General features: G+C 54.3%; 1 protein-coding gene across 1 annotated transcript in view; it reads left to right on the forward strand.

The window, feature by feature from the left end:
- Nucleotides 1–18,734, forward strand: part of PPL (periplakin) — a 46,758-nt gene that overhangs the window by 21,525 nt on the left and 6,499 nt on the right. The window contains exons 2-18 of the mRNA XM_042971570.1: nucleotides 19–118; nucleotides 5,643–5,797; nucleotides 6,530–6,650; nucleotides 7,193–7,318; nucleotides 7,413–7,451; nucleotides 8,959–9,120; nucleotides 9,228–9,335; nucleotides 10,857–10,952; nucleotides 12,839–12,961; nucleotides 13,062–13,208; nucleotides 13,750–13,901; nucleotides 14,806–14,903; nucleotides 15,096–15,253; nucleotides 15,944–16,122; nucleotides 16,206–16,344; nucleotides 17,150–17,343; nucleotides 18,529–18,679. Of these exons, the coding sequence (XP_042827504.1) occupies nucleotides 19–118; nucleotides 5,643–5,797; nucleotides 6,530–6,650; nucleotides 7,193–7,318; nucleotides 7,413–7,451; nucleotides 8,959–9,120; nucleotides 9,228–9,335; nucleotides 10,857–10,952; nucleotides 12,839–12,961; nucleotides 13,062–13,208; nucleotides 13,750–13,901; nucleotides 14,806–14,903; nucleotides 15,096–15,253; nucleotides 15,944–16,122; nucleotides 16,206–16,344; nucleotides 17,150–17,343; nucleotides 18,529–18,679 (2,248 nt within the window). The remainder of the gene's footprint in view (nucleotides 1–18; nucleotides 119–5,642; nucleotides 5,798–6,529; nucleotides 6,651–7,192; nucleotides 7,319–7,412; nucleotides 7,452–8,958; nucleotides 9,121–9,227; nucleotides 9,336–10,856; nucleotides 10,953–12,838; nucleotides 12,962–13,061; nucleotides 13,209–13,749; nucleotides 13,902–14,805; nucleotides 14,904–15,095; nucleotides 15,254–15,943; nucleotides 16,123–16,205; nucleotides 16,345–17,149; nucleotides 17,344–18,528; nucleotides 18,680–18,734) is intronic.

The following is an 18,734-nucleotide window of genomic DNA, read 5'->3' on the forward strand; positions in this document are numbered from 1 at the left end:
CCTGTCTTGTGCCCACAGCATCTCTAACAAGGAGCTGTCCGATCTGATCGAGCAGTTGCAGAAGAATGCCGACCAGGTGGAGAAGAACATCGTGGACACGGAGGCCAAGATGCAGAGTGTGAGTGCCCCCCTGTGCCCCCCTGTGTCCCCCTGTGCCGCCAGTCTCGTCTGATCCAGTGGTTCTCACCAGGGGGTGGGGGTGGGGTGGATTCTGTCCCCCCCCCCCCCCCCGGAGAACACGTGGACATATCTGGAGACATTTTTAGCCGTCACAACTTGGGGAGTGTGGTGGTTGGGCATCTAGTGGGTGGGGGCCAGGGATGCCGATAAACACCCTACAGGGCACAGGACGGCCCCCCACACAGAGTGATCAAGCCCCAAATGTCAGTAGTGCTGAGATGGAGAAACGTCATTATTGCTGTTGATAATGGGCACACATCAGTGCCCCCCACCCTGGGGGCCAAGTTCCTGCAGTTTATGAACCCTATCTGGAGGAGAATCGTGGTCCCAGGAGCCAGGCCCTGCTTGGGATCCCAGCTTTGCCACTTACTGTGTGACCTTGGGCAAGTCACGTTACCTCTCTGTGCATGTGATTCCCTCTGAGAGGGTAAGAGGGATCATCCCCACCTCCGGGCTGCTGTAAAGATTCGATGAGATTAAACAGGTGTACTTCAGGGCTCAATATTATCATCATATCCTTATTCTTCTTATACTACACCTGCCACTCCTTAGTTGCATGCTATCCTCCTCTTGCAGAGGAGAGAAAGCTGGGAAAATCATGTTCCCTGTCTGTGTCTCAGTTTCCTCTTCTGTGACATGGGCTAACAACTGCTCTGAGCCATACTCTTCTGAGGAGTCTGTACTGTGTGGGACATTGGAGCTGCCCCCACACCTGTGAGCTGCCAAGATGATCATCTTCTCTCTTTTTTTTTTTTTTAATTTTTTAATGTTTATTTATTTTTGAGACAGAGAGACACACAGCATGAATGGGGGAGGGTCAGAGAGAGAGGGAGACACAGAATCTAAAGCAGGCTCCAAGCTCTGAGCTGTCAGCACAGAGCCCAACGCGGGGCTCGAACTCACGGACCGTGAGATCATGGCCTGAGCCGAAGTCAGACGCTTAACCGACTGAGCCACCCAGGCGCCCCTCTCTCTCTCTTTTTTAAGTTTATTTATTTTGAGAGGGAGAGAGAGGGAATCCCAAGCAGGTTCCATGCTGTCAACACAGAAACCGATATGGGGTTTGATCCCCAAAACCCTGGGATCATGAACTGAACCGAAATCAAGAGTTGGACGCTCAGCCGACTTAGCCACCCAGGCGCCCCCAATCATCTTCTCTTTGAGCCCCCCACCAGCCCAGTGTGGTTGAGCCTATACCCATTTTGTAGCTGGAGAAACTGAGGTTCAGAGAGGGCGAGGGTGACTAGTCAGTGACAGAGCTAGCCCCAGAAGCATCCCAGAGGTCTGGTTGCCAGATTTAGAAAACAAAAATACTCAACATCCAGTTAAAGTTGACTTTGAGAACACTATGGGATATACTTATAATACAAAGTTATCCATCATTTATCTGGAATTTGAACTTAACTGGATGGTCTGTATTTCATCTGCATTCCTACCCAGGAGCGTGACCAAGAGGCGGTTCCCGCGGAGTTGGGGATGGAAGGTGGACAGGTCACGGGGGAGCTGTCCCTCCTTGTGACCATGCAGGTGTCCACCCACCCAAGGGCTGATCCACAGGCAGCCCAGACACCTGAGGGATGGGGTGGGCTAGGGATGGTGCAGCTGGGAGTGAGAGATGGAGGTGTGGGGACAGAAGGCAGGAAAGGCAAGTGGAGCTTTCTGCTCCCTGCCAGGGGCCTCCCCTGGCTCCTCTCCTGTGCTCACCTGCCTGTCCACCGCCTTTACCTGCCATAGTGCCTCCCCTCCCCTGCTGCTAGCTGCTAGCTTTTTGTTCAGGCCGCAGCTCTGTCCCAGCTCCTCTGTAGTTTGTTTGTTTGTTTTTTTAATTTTTTTCCCCTTTTGTTTTATTTTTGAGAGAGAGAGAGAGAGAGAGAGAGCGAGAGAGAGAGAGCATTAGCAGGGTTGGGGCAGAGAGAGGGAGCCACAGCTAGAACTCTTCGGACACTTAATAGTTTGAGCCACCCAGATGCCCCTTAATCTTTTTTTTTTTTTAAGCTTATCTATTTATTTTGACAGAGCAGGGGAGGGACAGAGGGGGAGAGGGGAGAGAGAGAATCCCAAGCAGGCTCCACACTGTCAACACCAGAGCCCGATATGGGGCTTGAACTCAGGACCCTGAGATTATGACCTGAGCCAAAGTCAGACACTTAACCAATGAGCCACCCAGGCATCCCAGGAATCTTTACTCCTCTCTTCATATGGTGTCGTGCTATTTTATTTCCTAAATGAAAACAGCTTTTTGGGTGTGTCCTAATTTTGTCCTAATAAAAGGAATATGGGTTTGTTACAAATATTTCAGAACCAACAAACAAGTATAACAAAGCAAATTAAAATCATGTATAATTCCACCACCAGAGAAATTGATCAGCTATTAACATTTTGGTGTATCTTTTGACCTTTTCCCATGCGTGCACGCAGGCGTGCGTGTGTGAATAGGAGGGTCTAGTGCTCTGATTTTATTTGCTTAATGACTCATGGTAACAAGGATGTGCCTGGGGAATAATTTTGAACTGTTTTTTAACTTCAAATGAACACACCTGATAAAAGAAACTGTGTTCTGATGACCATAGGAACTAATCTTTTTCTTTCTTCTTTCCTTCCTTCCTATCATTTCTCAGAAGAAAACATCACTGTTTAATTACCCAAAAGTTCTCTTGAATTTTCCTGTTTTCTTAAATTGAAGTGAGAGTCACATAACATAAAATTAACCATTTAAAGGATATAAGTCAGTGGTATTTGGACCCCTACCACGTCTGTCTGTTTCTAAGACATTTCTGTTCCCCCAAAGGGAATCCCCTACCCAAAGGCAGTCGCTCCCTGTTGCCCTTCCCCGCAGCCCCCAGAAGCCCTAATCTGCTTTCTGTGTCTATGGATTTACTTCTGTATATTTCATATAAACAGAATCGTACAACGTGACCACATGTGACCTTTTATGCCAAACTTTTAAAAGTGGAGGAAGTTGAAAGAGTTTCACAGAGAGCATCCATATCTCTCCTCCCCAGAGTCCACCAGTAACATCTGCTAGATTTGCTTTATCACTCATCTGACCATCAGCACGTGTATAATTTTTTTTAATAAAAAATTTTTTTTTTAACATTTATTTATTTTCGACAGAGGCAGAGCATGAGCAGGGGAGGGGCAGAGAGGGAGAGACAGACAGAATCTCAAGCAGGCTCTGCACTTGTCAGCACAGAGCCCCACATGGGGCTTGAACTCAGGAACACTGAGATCGCGACCTGAGCCGAATCAAGAGTTAGATGCTTAACCGACTGAGACACCCAGGCGCCCTGTGTAATTTATTAGATACATCAGTCCATATAATTTGTTTTTACTTGTAAAAACCTTTTACTTGAGCTATACATTCTGTAAGGTATATAGAAAGTAACCGTGTGACTACTGCTCAGGTGAAGATAGAGAACATGTCCGGAGAGCTGGCTTGTGACCTTCCCAATCCACATCCCCCAGAGGTAGCCACCAGGCTGACCCCTATCACCATCGATCTGTTTTGCCCGACTGTGAACTCTTGAACTCCTACATGGCATCTCTCAGCTAGATGTTCTCTTTCTCATCCCAGCTGCCATGTTTCAAGCAGGCCTGCATTCCCACACAGCACTTGCATGAATGAGGTAATGATTAATTTACTTCCCCCTTTTGCAAAATTAATCTTTGACACTGTAAGTGCCCAGGAGAGCTGCAGGTCTGCTGCAAATGATAGAGTGGATAAAATTCCATCCAAGCCAAGAACCGTGATGTTTTGTTGTATTTTTTTTTTTTTTTAACTGGCCAGACTCAAGCCCCTCCGGGCGCCTGGCCCCACTCGCCCCTCCGTCTTCCTGGAGTTGGGCGGGGACACATGGGCTGAACACCTTTTCTTCCTTCCTCCGAGGGCTCTCTGGACCAGGCACCACATCACCTCCACTCACTTTTGCTTCTGTAACAGGCTGATCTGAGGCGGAGTTTACATGTCAAAATGCTCTCGCTCCAGGTTTACGATGCATCGATTTTTAGTAACTTCACTGAGTGGTGCGGCCGTTTCCATAAACGGGTTTTAGAACATTTTCACCCCCAAATAAGATCCCTTGTGCTCATTTACTGTTAGTTCCTGTTTCCACCTGAGCCACTGGCAACCGCTCATCTACTCTGTCTCTATGGATTAGCCGATCCAGGACAGTTCACACAAGCACAGCCCCACGCCATGTGGCCTTTGGCTTCTCTTGCTTTGCAATCCCCAAGGCTCATCCCTGACAGAGCCTGTCGGTGGATCCATCTTTTTAGAGGTGAGAAATTCCTCAGTTCACTTGGACGCCTCTTCCTTATCCCCGTGGCAGCAACGGGGGCCCTGAGGCCCAGCTGGGGAGGGCACTGGCTCCTCTGGGGGCCCCCCCGTGTTACTTCCGGTCTGTCTTCAGCGCAGGCGTTCCCGCTGGCCTGGGGTCCCTGGAGCCCCACACAGCATGTGGCTGGGCTTCAGGAATGTTGACTAAGTGAATTCATAGGCTATGTTTAGACACCTGCTGTCCTGACTGCCAGTTCGTTATTCTTCCCTAAACAAGCAGAGACCCTGGGCTCATCGGCGACACTGATTGTACCTTCCAAATATCCACCCTTTGTTTACTCTCACCATTTCTGCAGATGCCACCCCAGCATCGGCCACCCTCAGCTCCCACCTGGCCCTGTCACAACTCCTGACTTCACTGCCCTCTTAGGCTCCGCTCCTACCCTGTAGAGCCCTAAGGCTTTGCCTTTAAGGACACAGAGGGGCCTTTTTGCTTGGTGCCCTTCCCACTTCCTCCTCCGGCCTGCCTTCCAGCCATGTGCTTGCCCTTTCCTGCCTCAGGGCCTTTGCACAGGCTGTTCCCTCTGCCTAGAACACTCTTTTCTTTCATCCTTAGTTCTTAGCTGGTGTCATAACCTCCCAGGAGGCTCACTGACCATTGGATCTTAAAGTAGGTCCCCAGGGCACCTGGTGGCTCAGTCAGTTAAGTTTCTGATTCTTGATTTCAGCTCAGGTCATGATATCACGGTCATGAGATGGAGCCCCACATGGGGCTCTGAGCTGAATGTAGATTGCTCTGCCCTTCCCCCGTGTGCACATGTGTGGTCTCTTTCTCTGTCTCGCAAAAATAAAACTAAAAAACAAATAAAAGCAGGTCCCCGCTATTCAACCTCTGGTGTGTTTCCTTGGGAAACACTGACATGTTCGAACTTGTAGTCACCTTTGTGAGGTTTATCTCTTTACCTGGTGGTCTCCCTGACGGGGCTGAGCAAGGCTGTGCCTCTTCATTCGCAGCTATGTCTCAGAGCCCCCAAAAGTGGGCACTTGGGCTGTTTGTTGAGAGGCAGAGGAGGGGCGAGGCAGGACCAGGGGGCCCCGTGCTGGCTGTCTCCGCCTTATCCTCCCACCCCCACCACACCCACTGAATCCCCATCTGCTGTCTGCCTCTCTGTCTTGACTGTCACAGGACCTGGCCCGGCTGCAGGAGGGCAGACAGCCTGAGCACCGGGACACGACCATGCAGAAGGTGTCGGATTCCGAGAAGCTACTGTACGTGCTGGAGGCGGACGCGGCCATCGCCAAGCACATGAAGCATCCCCAAGGAGACATGATTGCCGAAGAGTAGGTCCCCTCCGCTTTGCATTCCTGACACAGGGCAGGAGGACTGCAGGCTTGCTCAGCATCCCAGAGCCCAAGTCAGGGTTTACTGAGGGCTAAGTGGATGCCACACACATGCCAAACACTTCGTGTTATCCTCATGACAACCCATTTTGTAGTCAGAGAAACTGAGGCCCAGGCTGTTCTGGTCATAGTGTGACCACAGCTCCCTGACCACCATGCTGTCTAACCTCCAAGCTCTTGAGCACTCTGTCACACTGCCTGACGCCCCAGCCAGCTTCCCGTGCTCATGGCTCTCCCCTCAGCTCAGATGTGGATACGTCGGCACCCACGGTGCCTCCCACCTTGTTCTGCACTCCCCACCCTGGCAGGGGCAAGGGTCTCTTGATGCCCCCACGACCCCCTGTGCTGTTCCTGTCACGGTCCACACCAACCCTGTGGTTCCCGCTCGCTGGGGGGCTCCAGAGAGCAGCGAACTTGATCATTTCTTCCAGAACCTTCTATGGTTCTGGGCACACTGTAGGCCCTGGGGAAATGCTGATAGGGGAAGGAAGGATGAGGGAGGGTATTAGTGACTGGAACCCAAGGCTGCCGGGTCATCCTGTGCCTCCAGGCCACTAAGCAGAAAGCCCCAGGCCGGGGTCTGAGGTATGAGGCCCCTGTTGGGGGAAGGGACATGGGCAGAGGGCCTGCCAACCGGCCCCAGTGACTAGCATGGCCATTCTTCCCACTCAGCATCCGTCAGCTGAAGGAGCGTGTGACCAACCTCCGCGGGAAACACAAGCAGATATACAACCTGGTGGTGAAGGAAGTAGACCCCCAGGTCAACTGGGCGGCGCTGGTGGATGAAAAGCTGGTACGGCCCAGGCTTCAGCTGTGTGCGGGGTGGACCCCGCCATGTAATGGGTACCACGGTCCTGCCTCTGAGGGTGGTGTTCCTGATGTTTCCCGACGTCTGTATCGGGGAAAAGGGCAAGGCTCAGAGAGGTGTAGCGTCTCGCCCAGGGTCACCCAGCAGAAGTGGTGGAGATGGGGACCGTCCTGCAATTGTTCTCCAGCTCTGGTCGTTGGGGTCCTGGCTGGTTAGGAGGAGCGGCCGGCTGCTGTCCTTCCTATGCCCTCTGCCACGGAGAAGCGTGGCTGCTGGAGCCAGTGGTCTTCTCTCAGTGGCCTGACCTGGGCCAGGCCTCTGTTTCCCCACGTGTGCAATGGAAACAACCGTGTGGGCCTCGGAGGTGACAGTGAGATTCAGTGAGAGGACACTGTGGTAAAGGGACAGTGTCTCCCTGCATCTCTCCCAGGGACCCTTGGCTCCCTCCTTGGTTCTTGGGGGGGGAGGGGGGGCTGTGAGTCCCCCGGCCCTCGCCCACCCTCTGCCGGTCCTCTCCACCCTCCCAGGACAAACTGAGCAGCCAGAACTTTGGGACAGACCTGCCGCTGGTTGATCAGCAGGTGGAGCACCACAATATCTTCCACAATGAGGTCAAGGCCATCGGGCCCCACCTGGCCAAGGACGGGGGCAAGGTGTGCACAGTGGTGGAGCGGGCCTGGACCCGGGGAGGGAGGGGCTCACGCCTGCGGCCCCCACCTCAACCCATTCGCTCGACTCTGTCCGCAGGAGAACAGCGACCTCCAGGCCAAGTACCAGAAACTGCTGGTGAGCGAGGCCCCCAGGGAATGGGGAGGGAGGAGGGCTGGGCAGTCAGGGCTGTGGACACAGGAGGCGTGGGCAGTAAAAACAGAACAAGAGGGGTAAGTGGGAAGGAGGTGGTACCCTGAGTCCCTACCTGAGAAGCATCCCACCTTGCTCTGTGCTCACGGAAAACCCTGATGGAGCCCACGGATATGGCCTGTCCTACAATCTGCTGCTTTATCTCTTTATTAAGCACCTTCTCTGTCCACCAAGTATGATGCCATGTGCTTGAGAAAGTTTTCTGTTTCCCACTTCAAAATCCTTAAGGAATGTGCTTTTTATTTTTTAATGTTTATTTTGAGAGAGAGCGAGCATGCATGTGAGCAAGCGGGAGAGGGGCAGAGAGAGGAGAGAGAACCCCAAGCAGCCTCTGCACTGTTAGCACAGAGCCTGATGCGGGTCTCGAACCCGAACTGTGGGATCATGACCTGAGCTGAAATCAAGAGTCAGACATTCAACTGACTGATCCACCCAGGCTTCCCAAGAATGTGTTCTTTTTAAAACTGCACAAGTTAGGGCACCTGGGTGGTTCAGTCGGTTAAGTGTCTGACTTCAGTCCAGGTCATGATCTTGAAGTTTGTGAGTTATAGCCCCACATCGGGCTCTGCCATCAGCGTGGAGCCTACTTTGCACCTTTTGTCTCCCTCTCTCTGCCCCTCCCCTGCTCGTGCCCATTCTCTCTGTCTCAAAAAAAAAAAAAAAAAAAAAAATTAAAAAAATTGAAATAAAACTGCACAAGTGATGCATAAATCCTTCCTTGCTGCAAGGGTTCAGACACCTCAGATGTGAGGATGCCGGGGCTCTGGGGCAGACGCTTCCATCCCGTGTTGGTGGGGACGCTTGGAGAGAGCTACTTAGCCTCTTGGAGCCTCGGTTTCCTCACGTGTACAAAAACGGAGTTCCTTCGAGCCCTTGTCTCCTAGGAGGGCCTCAGCTGGGGAGAAGGCCCTACCACAGTCCTGCCACAGGGCGGGCCCCATGGACATGTTAGCTACTGTCCCTGTTTGCTGAGCAAACATCCCTCCCCCTTACCTCTCCTCCTGGCCCCACACCCACCCCTTCTCACGTGGAAAGTGGTGGCAGTTTGCTACTGTCCTCCCAGCCTTCTGTACGGGGATCGTGACAGACAAAAGTGGAAGCTGCTAATGCTCACATTTATTGAGCACCAACTGTTTGACAGTCTTTGTGTCCTACGAGATCAGTGCAGCCGTTATCCCCATTTTGTAGGTGAGGAAATTGAGGCTCCCGGAAAAATGTCAGCTTCGTTCACTACTGTGAACGGCATGTAGCAGGTGCCCCACAGACGTTTGCTGAGTGCATGAATGCATTCTGGAGGGTCAAGTGACCGGTCCGAGGGGGTCCGGCCAGGAAGCGTCGAGCCAGGCTTCTCTGCTCACTGGCCAGAGCTGGGCCCTGGGGGAGGTGCAGAGGGAGGCTCAGCCCCGTCCTTGTCCCCCACCCCCTGCCGCAGGCGGCGTCGCAGGCACGGCAGCAGCACCTGAGCACGCTGCGAGACTACATGCAGCGCTGCACCAACGAGCTGTACTGGCTGGACCAGCAGGCCAAGGGCCGCATGCAGTATGACTGGAGTGACCGAAACCTCGACTACCCCAGCCGCAGGCGCCAGTACGAGGTGGGCCCAGCGGCCTGGGGCATCTCGGGAGGGGCTGGGAGGGGGCGCAGGGCTGCCGGCCGGGCCCTGAGTGCCGCCCACCCTCCCCCCACCACCCCCCCATGCAGAATTTCATCAACCGTAACCTGGAGGCCAAAGAGGAGAGAATTAACAAGCTGCACAGCGAGGGGGACCAGCTGCTGGCCGCCGAGCACCCTGGGAGGAACTCCATTGAGGTGCGTGTGCCCTGGGAGGGGGTGCTTCCTCCAGGGTGGCCTCAGGCAGCCCCCAAGATGAGGGTCCTGAATCCTGTGTCTCTGTTGCTCCGTTGTGCTGTCTTTACTTGCTCGGTCTGACCATGTTTGGTCTCATTGTCTTCCCCTTTACCACATCCTGCCCTTGGCCCCTGGACTTCTCAAGCCCATGCAGTGTGCCTTGTACTAGCTTCCTGGGGCTGCCCTAACAAATGACCACAAACTGGGTGGCTTTAAATGACAGAAACTGGGGCTCCCGGCTGGCTCAGTCAGAAGAGCGTGCAACGCTTCATCTCAGGGTTATGAGTTCAAGCCCCACGTTGGGTGTACAGATTAATGAAAAAAAAAAAAAACTTTAAAAAGAATAGACAACAGAAACCTATGGTCTCACAGTCTGAAGGCCAGAAGTTTGAAGTCAAGGTGTTGGCAAGCAGCTTGTCCCTTCTGGAAGCTCAAGGACAGACTCCTCTTGTGTCTCTCCTTGCTTCCAGTGCTTGCTGGAAGTCCTTGGGGTTCCTTGGCCTGGGGCTGTTTCACTCATATCTCTGCTTCTGTAGTCACATAACTGTTTGCCTTGTGTGTCTGTATATCCTTTTCTTTCTTTTTTTTTTTTTTAATATTTTTTGAACATTTATTCATTTTTGAGAGACAGAGTGTAAGTGGGGGAGGGACAGAAAGAATGGGACACAAATCAAAGCAGGTTCCAGGCTCTGAGCTGTCAGCACAGAGCCCCACGCAGGGCTTGAACTCACGGACCACGAGATCGTGACCAGAGCTGACGTCAGACGCTTAACCCACGGAGCCACCCAGGCTCCCCTCATCTCCTTTCCTTTACTTTTTTTTTTTTTTTAATTTTTTTATGTTTATTTTTGAGAGAGAGAGAAACAGACAGACAGAACACAAGTGGGGAAGGGGCAGAGAGAGAGGGAGACAACAGTATCTGAAGCAGCCAACAGCACAGAGCCCGCCTTGGGGCTTGAACTCACAAACCGTGATATCATGACCTGAGGCGAGGTTGGACGCTTAACTGCTGAGCCACTCAGGAGCCCCTCATCTCCTTTTCTTACAAGGACACCAGTCATTGAACTTGGGGCCCACCCTAAGTCTAGCATGATTTCATCTTGAGATCCTTCATTAGTTACACCTGCAAAGACCCTATTTCCAAATAAAGTCACATTCTGAGTTCTGGGTGGACATGAATTTGGGGAGGGGAGGGACACCATTCAATTTTCTACAGTGCCTTTGTGAGAATTTTTAAGAGCACCACTTTGGGAAGATGCACGCCCTACTTATTCCTTGTGCAGTAAACAGCCCAAGTACCCGAACACTGCAACCGTGCTTGGCTCCTCACCATGTCCCCTCTCCTCCCATGCCCAAGAAGAAGCTAGGTGCCTCTGTGGGAGCCACATCCAGGGAGATGCCCCCTTCCCCACCCTTCTCTGGTCCAGAACCCTGCCAAGCAGTGACCTGTCCCCTCCCCACCCCCCCGCCTTGTCTTGGCAGGCGCACATGGAGGCTGTGCACGCAGATTGGAAGGAGTACCTGAACCTGCTCATCTGTGAGGAGAGTCACCTGAAATACATGGAAGACTACCACCAGGTACCCCGCCAGCCCTGAAGCACCATTGCTGGGAGCACTCAGTGCCTACCTGGCTTACTTGTGGCCTCGGCTCTGATTCCTCCGGGAGCCTCCCAGGGCCCTTGCTTTTGATGGCATACGTGGGTGTGCCCCCGAGCTTGCTGGGCCCTGGTCTGTCTTCCCTGGCGGACAGGGATGGAGAATCTGATTGACCAGCTCAGGAATGAGTGTGGGGTTTTCATTTTGATGAAATATATATAATGTGAAATTTGCCATCTTAGCCGCTTTTAAGCACACAGTCCAGTGGCTTAACATTCAGAGTGTTGTGCAGCCTTCACCTTGGAAAGATTTCCAGAACCCCCAGACAAGAAGTCTGCACCCATGAAACAACCCCTCCGTTCTCCCTCCTCCAGCCCCCTTGCTCTTTCTCTCTGAATTTTCCTAGTCTACATTTTGTGAAACTAGACTCACATGTTATGTGGACTTTGGTGTCTTTGGCTTCTTTCGCTTGAACCTCATGTTTTCGAGGGTCATCGATGTCATGGCATGAATCATAACTTCATTCCCTTTTATGGCTGAATTGTATTCCATTGTATAGGCAGACCACACTGTGTTTGCCTCATTCCTCGTTGGTGGATACTGTCTGATTTCCATAGGAATGTGTTTTTTTTATTACATTTTATTATTGAGAGACAGAGAGACACAGAGTGTGAGCAGGGGAGGGGTAGACAGAGGGGGAGACACAGAATCCAAAGCAGGCTCGACGTGGGGCTCGAACTCAAACTGTGAGATCATGACCTGAGCTGAAATCGGTCTCCTAACCAACTGAGCCACCCAGGTGTCCTAGGAATGTGTATTTTTAACAAGAGCTGGTCACCTGATTCTGAGGACTGGGGACTCTGGAACTCAGGTGGCATTCCTGTAACTCCTGGTTCAGTGTCTAGACTCCCACTGGGCTGTGAGCTTCACAGGGATCCCTAAGTCCGGTTCGTGGTCACATCCCAGAGGACAGCTGACCAGGAGCGGTTTCAGAGTGGATGGACTGGAAAATGGACAGGAGAAATTTCTAGAGCAAAGTGGCAAGGCTTGTCTTCTGTGTATCGGGACTTTAAAAAGTGTAGCAATATAGGGGCACTTGTACCCCAATGTTTATAGCAGCACTCTCAACAATAGCCAAATTACGGAAAGAGCCTAAATGTCCATCAACTGATGAAAGGATAAAGAAATTGTGGTTTATATACACAATGGAATACTACGTGGCAATGAGAAAGAATGAAATATGGCCTTTTGTAGCAATGTGGATGGAACTGGAGAGTGTGATGCTAAGTGAAAGAAGCCATACAGAGAAAGACAGATACCATATGGTTTCACTCTTATGTGGATCCTGAGAAACTTAACAGAAACCCATGGGGGAGGGGAAGGAAAAAAAAAAAAAAAAAGAGGTTAGAGTGGGAGAGAGCCAAAGCATAAGAGACTGTTAAAAACTGAGAACAAACTGAGGGTTGATGGGGGGTGGAAGGGAGGGGTGGGTGGGTGATGGGTATTGAGGAGGGCACCTTTTGGGATGAGCACTGGGTGTTGTATGGAAACCAATTTGACAAATTTCATATATTAAAAAAAAAAAAAAGTGTAGCATTTAAATCAGGGTGTCCCTAGCCCAAAGAGAGGAATGGAACAGAAAAGAACCGAAAGCTTAACGGTATGTATATATGAAAACTTAGTACGTCCTGGAGGTGGCCTCATGGGGGTTGGTGGGAGGGGCCCTGGTCCAAGAGGCCACCCGGAAGCCGACTGGGGGAGGGGGGTCTCTGAGCTGTGGAGAGTGGGGCAGGGACGGCCCTGCCTGGGGGTGAGCTTGCAGCCATAGACGGATTGTGTCCGTAAGAGGGCCATCTGGTGTCCCCTAGTTCCACAGGGACGTGAAGGCTGCTCAGGAGCTGCTGTGCAAGGTGGACTCAGACCTGAACCAGAAATACAGCCCCGACTTCAAGGACCAGTACCAGATTGAGCTGCTGCTGCGGGAGCTGGACGTGAGTGACGGGCCCAGCGAGGGCCTCCCCACACCCCTCCCTGCACCTCCGGCCTGGGGAAGGCCGTGTCTCACCCCGGCCCTCCCCCTGCTGCATTCAGGACCAGGAGAAGGCTCTGGACAAGTACGAGCATGTGGTGCGGGGCCTGCAGAAGCGAGGGCAGCAGGTGGTGCCGCTCAAGTACCGCCGGGAGACGCCGCTCAAGCCCATCCCCGTGGAGGCGCTCTGTGACTTTGAGGGCGACCAGGTGAGCTGCTGCACAGGTGCCCCTGGAGCCCTGGGCGGGCTGGGCCCAGAGCTGCCCCTTTCGTGTCACTGAAAGGTCTTAGGAGTTGTAAGGCTGGATTCAGGGCCTCACACCAGTGTTTTCTAGGAACCTGTGTCCATCTCTGTGGTTGGGGTCACTCTACCAGTCCCCCGCAGAACCCCACCAGTTGCCCTGGTCTTCTGTTCTACCAGCTTTAAGTCCTGCGTCCTGCCTAAACCAATCACTGTGGCTGGCAGGTGCCATTCTCTCATTGGCCAGGCCTGAGCCACATGTCCAGCCTGAGTAGTCGGGGACTATGGGAAGGGGGGTTCCCCAAAGGGAAACCCAGGCAGATGTTGAGACAGCAAATTTAACACATCCCCGTGCAGCTGCAACCTCCCTAGTCTCTATGCTGAAATGTCTTGGGGAGGGCCACAGAGATGGGCTAAGACCCGGGTGGTGGGGCAAGATGGCAACTGGGCCCCTGGTCACTGGCCAGGGCAGGTCTCTCCATGCCTTCTGACTGGCCTGCCCCTGCCAGGGCCTCATCTCACGGGGCTACAGCTACACCCTGCAGAACAACAACGGGGAGAGCTGGGACCTCACGGACAGCACAGGCAACAAGCTGACCGCCCCTGCCGTCTGCTTCGTGATCCCCCCGACTGACCCCGAGGCCCTGGCTCTGGCGGAGAGGTAACAAGGCCAAGCGGGGAACGAGCGTGGACTGGCCCCACCCTCTGGGCCCCTCAGGCCCCGTTCACAGCCCTGGCATCCTGACTCAGCCTCAGGAGGCAACTACCACCCCCCACCTGCACCTCCTTGGGGGCTCAAGTGGGACAGGAGCAGACCCCTTTGGCCAGGCTGACCTGCCACATGTGAACGTCAGGCTGTAGGCGGCATAGCCAGTGAGCAGTTTCTCTGCAGGTGCCTCTGGGCCTTTGCATATGCTGTTCTCTCTGCCCAGACACCTGCTCGAGGTCTGGTTGGCTCAGGCCTCTTGAATTAAGACACCTCCTTGGTTACCTCTTCTGTGAAGAGCTTACTCCCCTCCACCCTGGCTCCAGGAAAAGCGTTGCCAACTCTTGGGTCCAGCACCTTCTCCCACTGCACATTCTGCCCCTTATCATCACCCTGTCAGTCTCATGTGGGGAGGGGCTCCTGGGGACTTAACTGTCTCTAGGGCCTCATTCAGTACATGGTGCATGCCAAGTATGTACCCAAGAACCCTTTGTTAAATGAGTGATTCAGGAATGCCTTCATCTATCCATTCAGCACGTATTTACTGAGCACCTACCATGTACTGCTACCTCAGGAGTAATGTCTTGGTGGGGAAGACAAAGGAACAAATGATGACTTTAGGTAGTAAAACCTGGTATGAAGAAAAGAAAAGAGGCTGAGTCACGATGCCAGGCCTCCAGAAGCAAAGAGCCGCATTATAGCAAATTTTCCATGTCTGCCGGGTTTTAGCTTTTCAAACCACTTCCACGAGCCTCGTGACTCCTCTGGGCCACACCCAGCCACAACCTGGAGTCCCGGGTCTGTAAGCACAGGGGGCAGTGGGCTACCCCAGGCCCCCAGCCCATGTTTGCACCCACAGCTTGGGCAGCCAGTACCGGAGCGTGCGGCAGAAGGCGGCCAGGAGCAGGAACGCACTCCAACAGCGGCATGAGGTGCTGAAGGCAGAGAGCCCTGGAGGTGGGTGCCAGGGCCACTGTCCCAGGCTCTGGGCGGTCTGTGCTGCAGTTGCAAGGGCAGGGGACAGGCAAGGCAGGGGTGAGGGAGGCTGGGGCAGCCCCAGAAGGCCCCACTTGGTCTCCTAGGCCCTGTCCCTGCACCTTGCTCCCCCCAACCCCCCGCTGCCACCTGACCGCGATTTCCTTCCGGCAGATGCCTCTGACCAGCAGGGGCGGCATCTGTTGGCTGGCTTGGACAAGGTGGCCAGAGATCTGGACCGGCAGGAGAAGGCTATCACGGGGATCCTCCGGCCGCCGCTGGAGCAGGGCCGGGCTGTGCAGGACAGCGCTGAACGGGCCAAGGACCTGAAGGTACTGCCAGACTGGTCTCATCCCCACGGGGGCCTTGGTGCTCCACGGGGACCATCTGCCACATGTCACCAGAAGTCCTGAGTGATGGCGGTGAGGGGAGCTGTGCTAGGCTGATGACCGAGGAGGTGCCAGAGCCCTGGTGCCCCAGACACCACCCCAGGAGAAAGGGCAGGCGAGGTTCACGCTGCCCCCACACAGCTTGCCGCTCGTGGGCTTGTGGCAGTGTTGATGACACTAGTGACCGGCCCCAGCTGCACGGGGCCACACGCCACTTCGGAGTTCCGGAGCCGCGTGCTGGTTGCTTGACCGCAGACCTGCTATTCAAGCCCAGGGCTCAGTTTCCTCAGAGACAGTCAAGGCCAGAGGACGATGGGCACGGGGAAGGGGCGTGGCCACGTCATGCCGCATCCCTGCCTAAGCGGTCATAGGGTCACCTGTGAATGGGGAGAGAAAAAGCACCCCACCTCATGGGGTCGCCCCCAAAGATGGATGAAATCATCCCCGTGACGTGCATGGAACAGGAGGTCTGTTGTCACACACCCTGCGTCACAATTCCCCGGGGTGCTCATTACGGGCTGGCTCCCCAGAGAGGGCTCAGGCTTCCTCAGCTGCTTCCTTTGTCCCACAAGGCCCCTGGAGGGAAGGGGGCTGCTGGGCTGTGGCCAACTTCAGGGGCTCTGGTCCCCACAGAACATCACCAATGAGCTGCTGCGGATCGAGCCCGAGAAGGCACGCAGCACGGCTGAGTGCCAGGACTTCATGCAGGCCCTCCCGGGCAGCGGAAGCGTACCTCTGCTGAGGACCCGGGTCGACGACACCAACCGCAAATACGAGCGCCTGGTGCAGCTGCTGGACTTGGCCCAGGAGAAGTGTGTGGTGGGCGGGTGGCGGGCAGGTCGGGTGGGACCGTGGAGCCAGATGGGCACCCCTCACTCCTGACCCGTGTTGTCAGGGTGGACGTGGCCAACCGCCTGGAGATGAGCCTGCGGCAGGGCTGGGAGGCGCTGGCCGAGTACGAGACCCGGCTGACCCAAGACGACACGGTGCCCGAGGGCAGCCGGGCCCTAGACAGCAAGAGGCAGGAGCTGGTGGTGAGTATGGGGACAGGGGCCTCGGGAGCCTTTCTCTCCAGGTGGCCCCGGCCTGCCAGCTCTGAACAGATGGGGACGGAGGCCCCGAGTCTCAGGGCAGTGAGTCCCCAGGTTTTGAAAGGCTGCGGTGTGCCAAGTCAGAAGTTGCGGCTGGAGAGCTGTGGCATAAATCCCAGCTACTCCTGGGACCTGCGTGGCTTGTGGAAATCAGGGGCCAGTATCTGCATAATCCGCCCAGATTTCCAGGATCTGTGGGAGAGCAGATCCAGCCTGCGGGGCCCGCATGCTCTGGGAGCGCCTGGCTCCCCCCACCCCCAGCGTCTACTTTACCTGCACAGTTGCCACGGGGCCACTTCACATGTCTGCCTGACTCCTGAGGGCACACAGGTCCGTGGGCCCTTAGGAGGCTGCTTATTCACACACCAGTCCACAGAATCCTCGCTCTGTGCTGAGATTCTCACCTCAGGGCCAAGGAAACTGGCTCAGACAGAAAGCCTCTGCCCAGGCCTTAAAGCTGGAAAGCAGCTGGCCACTCTCGTCCTGGGCACATGCTGCTTCCTGCAGGGTTTTTACACGTTAGTTTTTCCGGCTTGTGTTCCCGGCGACGGAACAGAACGTTGCAGAGATGACCACCACGTTTAATGAGAAACACAGAGGCAAAACCCCCGTCCTTCTCCTCCCCACCCCCCACCCAGGCTTCCCACCCCCAAAGCCAGAGGCCTCAGGCAGTTTGGGTGGTGCTGCCCTGACCCCCACCCCGGGGCTCTGACCACAGCGCCCACCTTCTGCCTCTCCGCCCCGACAGGCCCTGGCCTCCGCGCTGCAGGCCCAGGAGTCCCTGCTCGGTGATGTGGAGCAGAACCTGCAGGCAGCCAAGCGCTGCTCCAGCTCCCTGGCCAGCCGCTTCCAGGAGCACTGCCCGGACCTGGAGCGCCAGGAGGCCGAGGCGCACAGGCTGGCCCAGCGCTCCGACAACCTCCGCCAGCAGGTGGAGCTCAGGTGAGCAGCCGTGGCCGGGCAGCAGCCTCCGCTGAGCTCGTGTGCTGTGAGGCTGCTGCAAGTGGTTTGCTTTCTCGATTTTCTCATTTTGGAAAAAGCAATCCATCTGCACAGTAAAAACCTCAAGGTGATTACAACGACCAGCCCCGACCCCAAGGCAGGCATGGCTACCATTTTGTGTACACTTCCAGAAATGTTCTTGAGGAGCTGGCGGGGGGGGGGGGGGGGGGGGGCGGGGGCGGTGACATCAGTGACAACACAGCACATACACCGCGTCTTGCTTGTTCCTGTCCTACGTCCTGTTGGTCTCAGGAGTCCCTAAGTGTGACCTCCTCTTGTGTCTTCCGGAAGAGCTCCTGTAGAACAGATCCTGCTCCCGCTTCTTTCGGTGCTGGGTACAGTTCACCAGGGGAGCAGCCATGCAGGCCTGCAAGCGGCTTTTGTGTGTCGCATGTTAACTACAAATTCAGCCTCTTTAATTGGTATTGGACTTTTCTGGGCCATCTGCCCTGGGAGGCAGGTCCAGTAGCTTGTGTCTTTTTCGAGGAACTTGTCCATCTCATCACATAGTTGAATTTAGTGGCATAAAATTGTCCTTAATATTGTCTGATTTTTTGAGGGGATGTCCCCCGCCCCCATTCCTGATGTTGTACCTTTCCTCATTCTATTTGTATATACATCCTCTCTTTCCTTCCTAATTCTTCTGAGGTCTATCAATTCACTGCTCTCTGTTGCTCTTCTCTTTCATGGGCATCTGTTCGTTATTTCCTACTGCTGCTTAGGTTTGCTCTTCTCTTTTTTTAAAAAAATATTTTTTTAATGTTATTTTTGAGAGAGAGAGAGAGAGAGAGAGACAGACAGACAGAATGAGAGTGGGTTGGGGCAGAGAGAGAGGGAGGCACAGAATCTGAAGCAGGCTCCAGGCTCTGAGCTGTCAGCACAGAGCCCGACGTGAGGCTGGAACTCAGGAATGGTGAGATCATGACCTGAGCCAAAGTGGGACGCCCAACCGGCTGAGCCACCTAGGTGCCTCAACTGCTCTCTTTTCGAGCAATGTTTAGGTTATTTTATTAGGTTATATTTGATCCCTCCTGCTTTTAAAACATGAGCAAAGAGAACTTCTTTAAAAAGAGACAGGAGGCATCTTCTGACTGTGGCAGAGGCCTGACAGGCTTTCCTCCGCAGGGCCCAGAGCCTGCAGAATGCCAGGGCCGCGTATGACGACTACCGCAGCAGCTACGACCACGTGCTCCAGTTCTTGTCCCACATCCCCAGCTATGAGCCCCAGGAGACAGACACCCTCAGCCAGATGGAGACCAAGCTGAAGAATCAGAAGGTAAGGCGGTTGCCTCCGTGTTCACAGGTCTACAGTGGCATGGGGGCTGCTGGAG

This window comes from Panthera tigris, chromosome E3 (genome assembly GCF_018350195.1).
Source record: "Panthera tigris isolate Pti1 chromosome E3, P.tigris_Pti1_mat1.1, whole genome shotgun sequence".
NCBI classification, from domain to species: domain Eukaryota; kingdom Metazoa; phylum Chordata; class Mammalia; order Carnivora; family Felidae; genus Panthera; species Panthera tigris.